This window comes from Xyrauchen texanus, chromosome 8 (genome assembly GCF_025860055.1).
Source record: "Xyrauchen texanus isolate HMW12.3.18 chromosome 8, RBS_HiC_50CHRs, whole genome shotgun sequence".
NCBI classification, from domain to species: Eukaryota; Metazoa; Chordata; class Actinopteri; order Cypriniformes; family Catostomidae; genus Xyrauchen; species Xyrauchen texanus.
Window position 1 is genome coordinate 42,622,464 of NC_068283.1, and position 15,484 is coordinate 42,637,947.

The window sequence follows — 15,484 nt, forward strand, 5'->3', positions numbered from 1 at the left end:
TACTGTTTAAAATATTAAATACACAAATAAAATGTTCAACTGAATCTGTCTCTGAAAAAACTCCAGCAGTGATTCATTTAATGATGTTTATTAACACAATTTACCCTCTAAATAATGTCCTTAACTGTTCTTTTATTACGTTATAACCGGTAATCTTCTGGAAAGACGCCTCGAAACACTAAAACCGGAACGAAAAAATACAGATTTAGCTCCGAATGAAAAACGATAAAGTTTTAGTCCCTGTGTTCTGTATAGGGCTTAATCGTGTCAGTTTTGTTGAGCTGTCCTTGATTTGAGTCTGTGGTTCAACTGTGACATCTAGTGGTGCAAAATGTTACTGCACCTGTTTATAGAATTGAAACAGGAAGTCTGTAAAAAAGTTCCCCGTCTGTGTTCTGGTGCACATCGTCGTTCAACGGTCCTTGGAGTAGATACGACCGTAAGTTATAATTGTTGTGCTTAAACAAGTGTAGCGCTCTTATGTACAAGTTTACTTGAAAGCTGAACATTTAGTGAAATGTTAATTGATCGATGGTCTGATATGAATGCTTGGACTAGCTAATGTGTAGCATTTCTGACAAGGTTTTGTAAACTTTTCTTTATGCAAATGCAAATTGTTAAATGCAATTCAAAGTAATGAATGACGGGTTGTTTGTTCAGTTATTTAAATGTGTACATGAATGCACATGAATGTGAAAATATATAAATTTGTGAATTACTCTGTAATTTGTGTTTTTGTTTATGTTTCTTTCAGTTTTACAAAAGAAAAGATATAGTGAAGTGGAGTGCATTAAAGACAAAGAAAGACTGTCACGAAGCTTCATTCTTGTAAACTATCTGTCAGAACTTTTAACACAACTGCCAGGACAGAATACCCTGAGTTTCACACTTCTGCATTTGTGAATATCATCATAGTTCAAATAAACTATGGCGGCGGTCGGGAAGAACAGTTATAAACACTGACATTGAAGTGTTTTATGATCAGAAATTGTAAATTAAACGTCCGGATTTGACTTTCTGTACATTTCCAAAAGATGCTGAACTTTGCACGAGGAGGGTTCAGGAAATTAAACACAATAACTTTATTATTAAATGAAGAAATATTTTTATCTCTGGAAATTTTCAATATAAGGAACATTTTATTTTAAATAAACTCAATTTTAAGGCATCAGGTTACTTACTTTTTAAGTTAATCAAAATATTATTTTTTGCTCGTTTCGTTTAGTGCTCTTAAAATATGACCCTCATTCCTGATGAGCAATTCAAGACAATAAATATGTAATATAATATAATATATAATTCATGGCCTCTCACTGTGTGTCACGATTGACGGTGAAGGCAGACACGGGACGAGGATCTACATGCAGCGGAAGCTTTATTGAATAACAAAAACCACGAACAAAGAAAACATCCACGATGGGAAAAGGTAAAACAAAACATGGAGGGCATACAAAGGGTTAACGAAACATGGAGGGCATACAAAGGGTTCAACGGGAAGTAAACAAAGACAGAGAGCACGGATAACAGGCGTCCACATATATCAAAGACCGACAGGGAATGGAGAAACAAACGGGGTTAAATACAGCGACACAGGAGGATAACAAACGATATACAGGTGCGGACAATAACGCTGTGGCAGAGGTGATGAGGGCCGGGAACCATGGGAGATGTAGTTTGTTTACACAGACAATGAAACACGGGGCGGACAACAAGGAAAACGTGACATGGAACGTGAAAAGTGGCATGTGAAACAGAAAACCCGGGGCAGACAACACAGGAACGTGACACTGTGACTCAGCCTAACATCTCCTTTTCTCTTTCACGTAAGACAGAAAGTCACACGGGTTTGAACCAACACAAGAGTGAGTAAATGATGACAGACTTTTAACATGTCATCTGAATTTTCATCTCTTTAATTGATAAATGATTGTTGATGTTCCTGTGTCTGAATCAAACACTGCTGATCTACAGAAACACGGTTTAATATCATTTTCTCAACATGTCACTGGTACATGATGATGTATGAACAGAATAATACAGAAATACTTACTGTAAATGATTTTACAGAGGCAGTACAGAAACATTATCCCAAAGAAGACTGATATTATGACTCTCTCAGTCTCAGCATAATTCAGAAGTTTTCCAAAGGAAGATTTTAAAAGAGCTGAAAGAAAGATGCAGATAAAACTACAGTATATATAAATATAAATGCAGAAGCATTAAAACACACTTTTCATTTAAGATGTTTTTATGACTGTCTCTAGTAATCTGTGCTTTAGTGTTTCAGATCACTGTCTGCTCCTGACATTGACCCTGTGACCTTTGACCTGCTTTTATTACACCTGTCATCATGATACAACACTGAGATGTTATTTAGGGGTTGTTTGGGTGTATAATTCATGGACGTAACATGATGTTTTCAGAGTGAGATGTAATGCTGATTGATCAGATTGATGACAGATGAGTGGATGTATTTTATAAGAGTGAAAATAAACACAGATGAACACATGAACACATTCATGTAAATCCTGAATGAACTGCAGCACGACACATGAAATAAATATTCTGGGTTAAAGCTGAAGTTAAACTCAATGAAGCATGATGTTGATTACGCCAAATAATCTTTTCTTTACAAATATGCAAAACTGGAGTTAATGAGGCTCTTACAATAGAAGTGAATGTGGCCAAAGTTTGGATTTAAATCAACATGTGACACTTATAATTTAATAAAAGCACTTGCACTGATTGTTCTGATGAAACACATTTTTATTTGAGCTTTATGATGTTTAAATTATTGTTTTCATGGTCGCTTTAAGGTTTACGGTGTTGCATTGCCATGGCAACAAAGTTGTACATTTGGACATAACTTTACTCAAAAAGCATTTTTAAGTGTTTTATTTACACACATATTACATTAACATGAACTTTGTTTACATCTTGTGGCTATAATTTTGAAATGGTAATTATTTTAACATTTATGGATTGGTCCCGTTTACTTCCATTGTAAATGCCTCAGTATTACCCAGAATTCTGTGTTCTTTAAGAAAAGGAGGGACAAATATAAATGAATTTTTATGGTAATCAACATTTTCCAAAACTGCTGTTGATTGAGTTTAACTAGAATTGAACCTGGAATATTCCTTTAAAGTATTTGTGTATTATTATTGTTTTATAATGTAGAATATCATGAATATTAAATCACTTCAGTTCTGATAGTCACAATTATTTGTTTTTTACTGACTGTTAAAGTGAATTGTTTTGTGTTCATCATAATTATTGTTTACCTGAATAAATAACAGCTGAGAGAAAAACATATTCTGCAACATAACTGTGACGCAAAATCAGTTTATTAATGTGACCTGTAAAACAGAAAATATAATATCACAGAAAACACTGAAACACTGAAAATATAATTGAGATTACTGACACAGAGATCATGTGATGTCTGCACATCCTGATATTATGATTCATCTCCTGATGTCTGATAAACAATAATCAGAAATAAATCATTTACCTGTGAAGTCTGTAACATATGGAGCGGCCCAGAGCAACATTAGAGGTCTCACAATATAAAGAGCACAACAACAAACTGTCTCGTTCACAGATCCTGAAACAAACACATTTGACTGAATATAAATGTTTAAACATAGAAAAATAAAACATCCCGCATGAAAACAAAACTCACACATTTAATAATGAAGATGAATTTAAAGACTCACCTTCAGAAACACCCCAGAACACAAAAGCACAAAACATGATGATATTTGGACAAAAGGCCAGAAACACGTGAAGACGGAGGACTGAATCTAGAGTTAAAAATAAACACAATAAAAAACTGAGAAAAATACAAAACAACTGATAATATAAAAACAATAAAGTTCATTTAAAAGAAGAAAATTACTTTGAATTACATCATTAAAACAAAATTTTCCTCTATTTTGATTATCAGTAGACAAGCAGATGTTCAAATCCAGATGCATCATGGGTATTTTACACTAGCAAAGCTGAAGTTTAGTCACAAGAGTTTTCCTCAGACACCGTGTATGAGAAACGTTATGACTAAATCCCAAAGTAATCTTCAGTTAGACGTGAACACTGAGCGTCTGCAGTTCCTGAAACCTCAAACTCAAACTGAACAAACCTCTTAAGATGAAACATTTGCTTGTATATTTATATTTATATTTACTCCATTTCAAACTTCTTCAAAAGATTCATAAAGTCATCAAACACACAGATACTCTCTCACAACACTCATGTGAGATTTATTCAAACTGCTGTAATCTACAGAACAGTATTCGGTTCATATTCAATCTCGCATCATCATTCCTGAATAAACCGGTTGGTTTTGTGTTTACAGTCGAGCCTCGTTTTAAGAAAAGTGTCTTTGCTATTGAGAAGAACTATAAGTTTGGATTGAAAGAAACATCAACTGTAAATCACAGATCTTCATCTCTCTTCAGTGTTTTTATCTGTTGTGTGTGTGTGTGTGTGTGTGTCTGTGTGTGTGTGTGTGTGTGTGTGTGTGTGTGTGTTTAACTCTGTTCAGATTCATTGATCTTGTCAGACTTGTTTGTTAGATATCGTTGATATTTATATATAAACATGATTTCTGCTGTGATTTGAATCTGCCTGATTAAGACTTTAATATATATATACAGTATATATATATAACTGTTACACTGTGTACAGAGAAATGGAGACTAAATTCAACTGATTATATTGTATTTTTACAGCTCCAGATGGTCTTTATTTACAGCACATGTGAAAATCCTTCTTGAACAAACCTTTTTTCTGTGATGTGAAGTAGATTAAACAGAGCACAAGTGCAGCTCCAGCAGCAGTGATACAGAGAATCAACACCATTATGTGTAAAACAGACAAACCTGAAACACAAATATCAGTTAACACCACAGATTTTGTGTTTCACTTCATGAGTTTTGCCTTTCAAATGTAATTTCCACCAGAAGTAATAATGAACAACACACTCAAACATTTAGTGTCCATACTTCAGTATTCACACAGTGAGCACTTGATTGTAAAACTGGAAATCTGCTTGTACACTTGAGTGACAGATCCAGTTGTGTTTAAAGCTGCCAGCAAGTGATTCATTTGGGAAATATGTGCAAAACAGAGAAGCAGAGCAGAATGTAAATCTCAGTCACCATTCACTTTTAATGTGAGGGTGGAAGATGCATCGACAGTGACAGAGAACACATTTAGTGTTCATATATTTAGTGCACCAACTAAAGAAAGTCATACAGGTTTGGAACAACATGATGGTGATTAAATGATAAAATGATTTTCATTTCGGGGTGAAATGTGGAATTACAAGTGCCATTAAAAACTATTTGTTAACATTAGTTTGGCACCCTATGTGAGTATTATAGTATAGTAAATGTCCAGCGTTGTTTTTGTTCTCTGTCTTCTAAATTATCTGTATTTCTGTATTTCTGTATGAATTCAGGCATCACTTGTTCATCTATGGCCGTGTTCACAATGATATACTATCCATACTGTCCCTGTTTCTGATACACAGATATAACAGAAACCGTAAGAGTAGTAGTAATGTAGTATGTAATAAAGCACTTATAACACGACCTTATGCTCCATATTAATAGATAACAATTCACAATAAGTTTCTATTTGTTATCATTAGTTAATGCTTTAGATATCATGAACTAATACTGAACAAATATACAGCATTTATTAATCTAATGTTCATTTATAAACACATAAATTGTTCATTGTTAGTTCATGATGCATTGACTAATGTTAACATATATAACTTTGAATTGTGTGCATGTACAGTATTATTACTATATGTTGGAATTAATGTTAACATGAACATAAAAGTATTGTTCATTGTTAGTTCATGTTAACTTTATGTAACTAATGTTAGCGAACACAAACATGAAGTGTTACCCATAAATGTCACCTGTCAGGAAACAACAACGATGTGTTAGTGCACGTCTCATTTCCAGTAATGATTATTACCAAGAGCAGCTCATGTGAGTATGAGAAGCAAGTCTGTAATTACAATTAGTCAAACAGTTTCTTTTATAAGCTTTAGATCGTTTTTTAAAGTTATTCAGCCAAGAGAAGTGAGTCCTTAATAAACAGAAAGTCTGAGGCACTCAAAAGGAATATAAGTTTAAAAAGCCTTTATTTAAACTTGGCTATCCATTAAAAAACATATGCCAACATGTTTCAGCCTCTTTGGCCTTCCTCAGGGCAAATTCAAAATGGCAGTCCGTAGACTGCATGCTATATATCTGCATGTGGTCACATGACCTAGAAGCACAGGTGCTCATCTGCACATATCACCTGATAGAGAGCAATTACAACAAGTTAGTTTAGATAAGACAAGTCACATTTTCGCATCAGGATAGTTTAAAATATCAATATAAATAGATACATATAGCAAGAGGTTACTTTATATAAGACAAGTTACAAAAAAGATTACATTGTAAAACATATTATATTTCATTTCATGCTCTAAAATATGTGCAGTCTCAGATGATGAATAATTTCACACTTTCTATATTTTACCACTTTCCACATCAAGATACAATTTGAAATATCAATATAGATAGATACATATAGCAAAGCATTGACATGTGCATATAGTCAGTTACAAGAAAGGAGAAAAATCAAATTCCAAGTTTAGACCAGGGTATTGATTAGCTTTTAAAGTATAAATCCAAAAGGAAGTTTTTTGAGTCTATCTCCCCCTCTTGGTGATATTTTAACATGTTCTATCCCAAAGATTTTTAGAGTCTCGCTATTTCCGTGGTTCGCCTCTTTATAATGTAGAGCCATAGGATACTGGTGGTTGCTTGTTCTTATCGCATATTTATGCTCTGCTAATCTTTCTTTAAGTTTACGCTTAGTTCTTCCAATATAAAAACAGCCACAAGGACATTCAAGTCTATAGACAACGAATGAGGTATTGCAATTAATAAATGAGTGTATACTGTATTCAGCGATTTGATGTCACATCTGTAAAAATATTGGTCTTGACCATATTGCTACAGTGATTACAGTTTCCACACTTATAGTTACCTCTTTTTGTGCCTAGCCAGGTTTTATTCTGTACAGGAGGCATATAGCTTTTCACAAGACTATCTTTTAGAGTAGGAGCTCGTTTAAAGGTAATAGTAGGTACCTCCGGCAGTACATCTCTCAAAACGGTATCACTTTTTATTATGTCCCAATTCTTCTTGATTATTCGCTTTATCTTATTAGCTTGACGACTGTATTGTGTAACAAAATAAACTTGGTTTGACTCTTGTTGTCGCCTCGGTTTTTTTAACCAATAGCTGTTCTCTACTAATTTCTTTAACTCTATTATAGGCTATATCTAGGGTCTTGTGTTTATAACCTCTTTTCTTAAACCTTTGAACCATGTCTTGAGCATTTTTATCAAACACGTCTTCAGAATCACATATGCTTAATCCTTTGAAATTGGCCAAAAGGGATATTCTCTATTAACCAAGGTGGATGGTAGCTTTCTGCCCTCAGTATGGTATTCCGATCAGTGGGTTTTCTAAACACGGACGTATGCAATTCACCTTTGTCATCTTTTGATATCTCCAGATCTAGGAAATTGATATTTGTTAATGAGAACTCTAGACTCAGCTTCAAATTGGAATTAGTGTTATTAAGATATGTATGAAACTGTAGCAGCTCTTGCTGTGACCCAGACCATATAAGAAGAACGTCGTCAATATACCTACCCCACCATACAATCTTATTAACATATACATTCAAACTCGAATTGACAAATGTTTCTTCCCAGAGACCCATAAACAAATGTAAATAATTTGGTGCAAAGCAAGCTCCCATTGCTGTACCTTTTATCTGCTTAAAGAATTTGTTTTGGAATGAGAAAACATTGTTAGTTAGTGTCCATTCTGTTAGTTTCAAGATAAACTCTGCTGGGGGCATCTGTTCTGGTGGTCTCTTCTCCAAATAATGTGTCAATGCCTTTAAACCTTCTTTGTGATCAATGTTTGTATATAATGACTCACTAGAAAGGCAGTACCAATATTTTTCATTTCTTTGATCTTATTTAACACAAATGTGCTGTCTTGGATAAAGGAGGGCAAGTCTATTACAAATTGCTTAATATGGAAATCAACAAACTTGGATGTCGGTTCAGTCACTGACCCATTGCCACTTATGATTGGCCTTCCTGGTGGGTTCTCCAAGTTCTTGTGTATTTTCAGAAGCATGTAAAAAGAAGCAATTCTTGGGCATTTACATTGTAGGAAATCATGTTCTTTTTTAGAAATCCAGTCTTCACTTTTTGCATGTTTAAGCATCTCCTCTAGTTCACTCTTAATTTGTTCTATTGGATTAGATGGTAAAGGCTGATAGTACTCACGATTATCCAGTTGACGCATGGCCTCGGTGATATATTGGTCTCTGCCCCACACTACCACTGCTCCTCCTTTATCTGCTCTTTTGATGATGATTTCGTTGTTAGTTGACAGACACTTTAATGCTTCTTTTTCATCCTTTGACAGATTGTAATTCTGTTGAGTTTTTGTACCAGATGTGAAGAGTTTATTCACTTCATATGTAACTTTTGTAGAAAAGGTATTCAGAGTCGCATTGTTTATATAGGGCAAAAACGTTGACTATAAGTGTGGAAACTGTAATCACTGTAGCAATATGGTCAAGACCAATATTTTTACAGATGTGACATCAAATCGTGAATACAGTATACACTCATTTATTCATTGCAATACCTCATTCGTTGTCTATAGACTTGAATGTCCTTGTGGCTGTTTTTATATTGGAAGAACTAAGCGTAAACTTAAAGAAAGATTAGCAGAGCATAAATATGCGATAAGAACAAGCAACCACCAGTATCCTATGGCTCTACATTATAAAGAGGCGAACCACGGAAGTAGCGAGACTCTAAAAATCTTTGGGATAGAACATGTTAAAATATCACCAAGAGGGGGAGATAGACTCAAAAAACGTTTACAAAGAGAATCCTTTTGGATTTATACTTTAAAAGCTAATCAATACCCTGGTCTAAACTTGGAATTGGATTTTTCTCCTTTCTTGTAACTGACTATATGCACATGTCAATGCTTTGCTATATGTATCTATCTATATTGATATTTCAAATTGTATCTTGATGTGGAAAGTGGTAAAATATAGAAAGTGTGAAATTATTCATCATCTGAGACTGCACATAAAATTAACATAATCGGTCTAAGCTGAAACTAAATGGCCTGGAACAAAAAAATGTATATCGAGCTGAACACCACATCTTCTGCTCCGGAGGAGAAGAAAACACCAAACAAACATACGGTGTCGCCTTTATAGTACACAAGAAATTAGCGAACAAAGTCAACAACTTTACCCCAGTATCAGAACGAATAGCACTACTACAATTAGCAGGCAACAAAGTCAACGTGAACATTCTACAGGTTTATGCTCCAACAGCAGATAAACAAGATCATGAAATCGAATCGCTTCTATGAGCAACTAACCAACACGCTGAAGCCGCTGAAGAAACAAGACATCACTATAATCCTCGGCGACTTCAATGCCAAGGTGGGCCACGGTCGAATGCAGAACATTGTCGGAGAACACGGACTAGGAACAAGAAATGGACGAGGCGACAGACTGGTTCAATTCTGCCAAGAAGAACGTTTCAGTATTGCTAACACGTGGTTCCAATTACCACCTCGACGACTGTACACGTGGACCTCGCCGCAAGTCTCCGACAACAACATCGTCAGGAACCAAATCGATTATATCCTAATTAACATCGGGTTTAAGTCCAGTGGGATTACAGCAAAAACCTACCCTGGAGCCGATATATCGTCAGATCATAACCCAGTAACAGCTACAATAAGACTCAAATTGCGATCAATACATTGTACAAAGACGAGACGAGCAGACCTGGAGAAACTGAAGAACAGCGCAGATAAAAGACAAGTACAGCAACATCTCAACGATAGCATCCGCTCAATAACAACGGAAACAGCAGATGTTCAGGAGTACTGGCGCTCGTTCAAACAATGCATCACAGAAACAACAGAAGTCATGCTGGGACATCAGCCAACGAAAAAGAAACAACGATGGATGACACATTGTATTCTCGATCTAATGAGCAAACGAAGAATGTACAAAAATAACAACTTGGAGAAGTACAAACAAATGCAACAGAAGATCAGAGAAGCAATCCGACAGGCAAAAGAAAAGTGGATGGAAGAACAATGCGTCGAGATTGAAGAACTAATAAAAAAACATGACAATTTTACTCTGCACAAGAAGCTCAAAGAAGCTGGTAACATCTACAGACCAGCCCCAACAGCTACCTTGTATGCGGACAACAACCAACCAATCCTAAATAAACAAGTAAAAATGGACACCTGGACAAACTATATACACAAGCTCTATGGCGCCACGAGAACACCTGCAGAAAAAGACCAACAGATGTCGAAAGATGCTCTACACATTTTAACATCAGAAGTAGAACATGCAATCAGAACAGCTAAGTCAGGCAAAGCGTGCGGGCCCGACACAATCCATGTAGAATTGCTCAAACTATTAGACAGTAACAACATACGACAACTGACTAATTGGTACAATCAAATATACAATGGCAATAAAATTCCATCCGACTGGCTACAATCCATCTTTGTGGCCATACCAAAGAAAGCAACAAGCTGGAAATGCAAGGACTACAGACTGATAAGCTTGATGAGCCACATGCTAAAAGTCTTCCTGAAGGTGATCCAACAGCGCATACGCTCCACATGCGAAAGTACATTGAAGAACACACAGTTTGGCTTCTGCAAAGGACTAGGCACAAGAGAAGCAATCTTCTGTCTACAGATACTACTACAGCGGTGCTACGAACATCAGAAAGAAGTGTACATCTGCTTCATAGATTACGAGAAAGCCTTTGACTCAGTAAACCACGACTGACTAGCAGCTCTATTAAAACAACTGGGACTAGATAAAAACGTCATCAACTTCATCATTGCTCTTTATTGGAAGCAAACAGCCCAACTTTGATATGACAACGAATTGACAGACCCAACACCAATACAAAAAGGTGTACGACAAGGCTGCCCACTTTCACCCAGTCTTTTCAACATCTACTCGGAGCAGATTTTTGATCAAACACTAGCAGATAAAAACATTGGTATTAAAGTCAATGGACAATACATCAACAACATCAGGTATGCAGACGACACTGCACTGCTGGCCGATTCGGAACAAGGCCTACAACAAATCTTGGACGAGGTTGCCACAGAGAGTCAAATATGGGGCTTACGAATTAATAAAAAGAAAACAAAGGTTATGAAGGTCAGCCGAACTACAAGCGAAATAACAATCAAGCTTGGCAATGAAAAATTGGAACAAGTACACCGATTTAAATACCTCGGTGTAATCATTGACGATCAGTTGAACCATGAAGTCGAAATCAAGAGCAGAATTGAACAAGCAAGGCAAGCATTTATTAGATGGAAAACACTCCTTGCAGACCGCAACTTGAGTACATCACTGAAACTGCGCACACTGAAATGCTACATCTGGTCAATTTTGCTGTATGGAGTAGAGACATGGACACTGACGACAGCAGCAACAAAAGCTCGAAGTTTTCGAGATGTGGCTGTATCGAAGAATGCTGAAAATCCCATGTACAGCCAAAATCACCAATACACAAGTTCTGCAGGATATGGGCACTGATAGGCAACTGCTGAAGACCATCATTAGCAGGAAGTGTTACTATCTAGGCCACATTGCCCGAAACGACCACAAATACCAGCTATTAAAGCAAATCCTGGAAGGAAAAATCGAAGGGAAAAAACGACCAGGACGGCCAAAAACGACATGGCTCAGTAACATCAAAACATGGCTACAATTATCAACAGCACAAACTCTACACGCGTGCTAGACCGGGACCAATATCATCGTGAAGTCGCATCACGCCGTTAGGGCAGCACTAAAGAGAGAGAGACTGCACATATTTTAGAGCATGAAATGAAATATAATATGTTTTACAATGTAATCTTTTTTGTAACTTGTCTTATATAAAGTAACATCTTGCTATATGTATCTATTTATATTGATATTTTAAACTATCCTGATGCGAAAATGTGACTTGTCTTATCTAAAGTAACTTGTTGTAATTGCTCTCTATCAGGTGATATGTGCAGATGAGCACCTGTGCTTCTAGGTCATGTGACCACATGCAGATATATAGCATGCAGTCTACGGACTGCCATTTTGAATTTGCCCTGAGGAAGGCCAAAGAGGCTGAAACATGTTGGCATATGTTTTTTAATGGATAGCCAAGTTTAAATAAAGGCTTTTTAAACTTATATTCCTTTTGAGTGCCTCAGACATTCTGTTTATTTGGGAAACATTTTGGATCTCCAAACTGAAGAGCATCAAAGGAACACATCTCTCAACACCCAAGTAGCACTCCTAGTAACTCATTTGTGGACAGAAGTGAGTCCTTGTTTGATTAATATATGTAATTGTAATATAAATGGAACCAGTTACAAGTAATCCCTTACAGTAAAACGATTGTAAGTGTTTTGTCACAGAGTTTTCTTTACTAAAAGTGTTTCTTGCAACTGGGTCTCAGTTTTATTACATTTAATCAATTCTTTGTGTTCTCTTTTGTTTTATTGGTTTTTACAGTGGCATAAAGTTATAAGCCCCAGAAATATTTAACAAATAAAACATCAGCCTGTGTTAAAGGATCTTGACTTAAAATGGGTTTGACACATCTGTAAATGCACACGGCCAAAAGTATTTATGTAAAGTGCCACTCCTGCAATATTAATAGAAAACAAAATATTGACCAAAACACAGACACACACACACACAAACACACACCCCTAAAGCAGGACTATCCCACATTAGAGGTGACTGAGGTGCTTTTTGTCCACAAACAGGAGTAAATATTCAGACTTCACTTTGAAATAGTTTCTGAAGAACTGAAGCAGTTAATGAACAAGCTCAAACTCAAACTGTTACTGTCACATTTATAATGCTAATTCAATTTACATGCAACTAAACAACTAAACTGTATAAAACTCATATATCAGTTTAATCTTCAATTATTGCATTTATGTGTTTTTCTTATTTATCTCTGACTCACCCAGTTGTTCCAGTTCTACAGTTGTGTTGGCTGAAACTCCTCCAGCAAACACTTGACACATATAAACTCCTTTATCTTCAGTTCTGACACTCTTCAGTCTGAGAGAGAAGTTTCCTTTGGAGATTTCATCAGTGAAGAACTCAACTCTGTCTCTGTATTGCTCATGTGATGATTCGGGTAAAGGTTCATTGTTTTGGTAGAGCAGGACCAGAATATCTCCATCTTTATCTGTTTTCTTCCATGAAAGCTCTTCAATCTCTTCAGGTGTGATGTGAGAGTCCACAGAGCAGTTCAGAGTGACGTCTTCACCCGCATACGCAGATATGGAGTGATCTGATCCCGAGACTATCAAACGCTCTGAAAAAAGGAACAGTTGCAAATATACAGCGTACAATTTTATTATTCAATGTTAATATGCACCTCAACGAGATTCTTACCAACATGTTTTATTTCGACCACAGTTTCACCAGAATCCTGCCCACTGAAAACTTTACATCTGTACTTTCCCTCATCTTCAGCTGTCACATTGTTCAACAGGAGGGAGAAGTTTCCATGTTGAATCTGGTCAGTAAAGAAATGAGCTCTATCATGATAATCCTGCTGCTGGACCTCTGGTCGACTCTCACCGTCTTGATACAGATGAATCAGAGTCTCTGAGTCTGATCTTCTCCAATCCACCTCCAGACCCTCCATTGTTAAGAGTTTGTCGACATAACAGGGCAAAACCACTGAATCTCCCAGAGGAACCACTAGAGGACCAGAGGGACCTCGCACCTGAAAGCCTGAAAGACAGAAAATGTAAGCGAGTTGTCTGAAATTTTGAAACATTCTACAATCTATGAATAAGAAACTATACCTACAAAAAGAAAATGTTGTAACTCAAAGTGTAAATGATCATACATACCATCAGAGTTCACCAGCAGAAGTGAGAAAATAATCAATTTATGTAGGAACATCTTCATATAAAAATTCAGATGAAACAATTGTCATCTCTAATGTAAATCGTACAAATGCTCATGAGGTGTCTATACAGAGATTTACTTTCCTTTTCATGGAGAAAACACTGGGGTGAGTCAGGTAATATAATCAGATTAAACATTACCAGAGCCATCAAGTATTATCTTCACAGCTAGCACACACTGTGTAAAGTTCATTTTATGAAACATATTTGAAATCAAAGGATGTTGTTAGACATGCTTGTTAAATGCATTAAATCACTGCTACACTTGGGTTTGAGTTACTTTGTGGTTTAATTGCAAATGTTGGAAAATGCACACAGCTTTAGAAAACATCATTAATAGATTCCAACATTCAACAAATCATAAAACTTAATAGTACTAATAACTAATTGTGGCAGGGCAGAGGCCGGGGCCGGGTCGTGATCATACACACCCGGTCCCGTATTAGGCTAATCAAGCCTCTGAGGTTTAAAGGTCGACTGTAAAGGGATAAATGGCAAGGAGGCGAGAACCGGCTTAAATAATAGTTATGATAAACTTAAAAGACAACATAAACAAACACGTGACGGACATGTCCGCTAACGATCTCTCTCTCCCGCACGATCCTCTGCAGTCGAACTTTAAACCTCAGAGGCTTGATTAGCCCAATACGGGACCGGGTGTGTATGATCACGACCCGGCCCCACCCTCCACCCTGCCACACTAATATAACCCATTCTTCACATAGTCACACCTTCTGACTTACAGGAATATTCTGGGTTCAAGATAAATTAAGCTCACTTAACAGCATTTGTGGCATAATGTTGATTACCACAAAAAACATTTTTTTATAAATAATAAATAAATTACTTGTCCCTACATTTCTGGTTACAATGGAAGTGAAGGGCAATGTTTTTAAATAAAAACATTGTGTACTTTTTGAGCTGTAAAGTTGTTTAAATTGAAATTTTTTGGTCGTTTTAGTTTTTGACATTATGTTGTCATTGCAACGAAGTTGTAAAATTGGATATAACTTTACACAGAAAAGGCTAGCAAGCGATTTTATGACTCTTAAGTCATGTTAATACACAGTTTATGTCTTGCGGCTATACTTTTGAATCAGTGAGTATTTTAACGTTTATGGTCACATTCACTTCCATTGTAAGTGCCTTACTGTAACACCGATTTTTGGTTTTTAAAGAAAAGGAGGGACGAGTTGAAATAATTTTTTTGGTAATTACATTAGGCCACAAATACTGTTAATTGAGCTTAACTTGAATTGAACCTGGAATACTCCTTCATGCTTTATTTTACAACATAGTTCATTCAATCCGATTATTATAAAAGGAATAGTTCCAGTTAGGGATGTCAATGAATAATCAATGATTGATTTATTGTC

The 15,484-nt window shown here is 36.1% G+C and overlaps 1 protein-coding gene across 3 annotated transcripts in view; it reads right to left on the reverse strand.

Annotated features, from left to right (window-relative positions):
* The window catches only part of LOC127647777 (uncharacterized), a 227,109-nt gene that overhangs the window by 9,329 nt on the left and 202,296 nt on the right, over positions 1-15,484 (reverse strand). Inside the window, exons 1-8 of one of the 3 annotated variants that reach the window (XM_052132243.1) lie at positions 14,052-14,229; positions 13,585-13,929; positions 13,148-13,504; positions 4,785-4,883; positions 3,720-3,806; positions 3,515-3,607; positions 3,285-3,359; positions 2,051-2,164 (exon numbers count right to left, since the gene is read on the reverse strand). In XM_052132243.1, coding sequence (XP_051988203.1) covers positions 2,051-2,164; positions 3,285-3,359; positions 3,515-3,607; positions 3,720-3,806; positions 4,785-4,883; positions 13,148-13,504; positions 13,585-13,929; positions 14,052-14,109 — 1,228 coding nt within the window. In that variant the 5' untranslated portion in view covers positions 14,110-14,229. Of the gene's footprint in view, positions 1-2,050; positions 2,165-3,284; positions 3,360-3,514; positions 3,608-3,719; positions 3,807-4,784; positions 4,884-13,147; positions 13,505-13,584; positions 13,930-14,051; positions 14,230-15,484 lie in introns of those variants that run through there. The other 2 variants (XM_052132244.1, XM_052132242.1) reach the window with 2 other exon arrangements.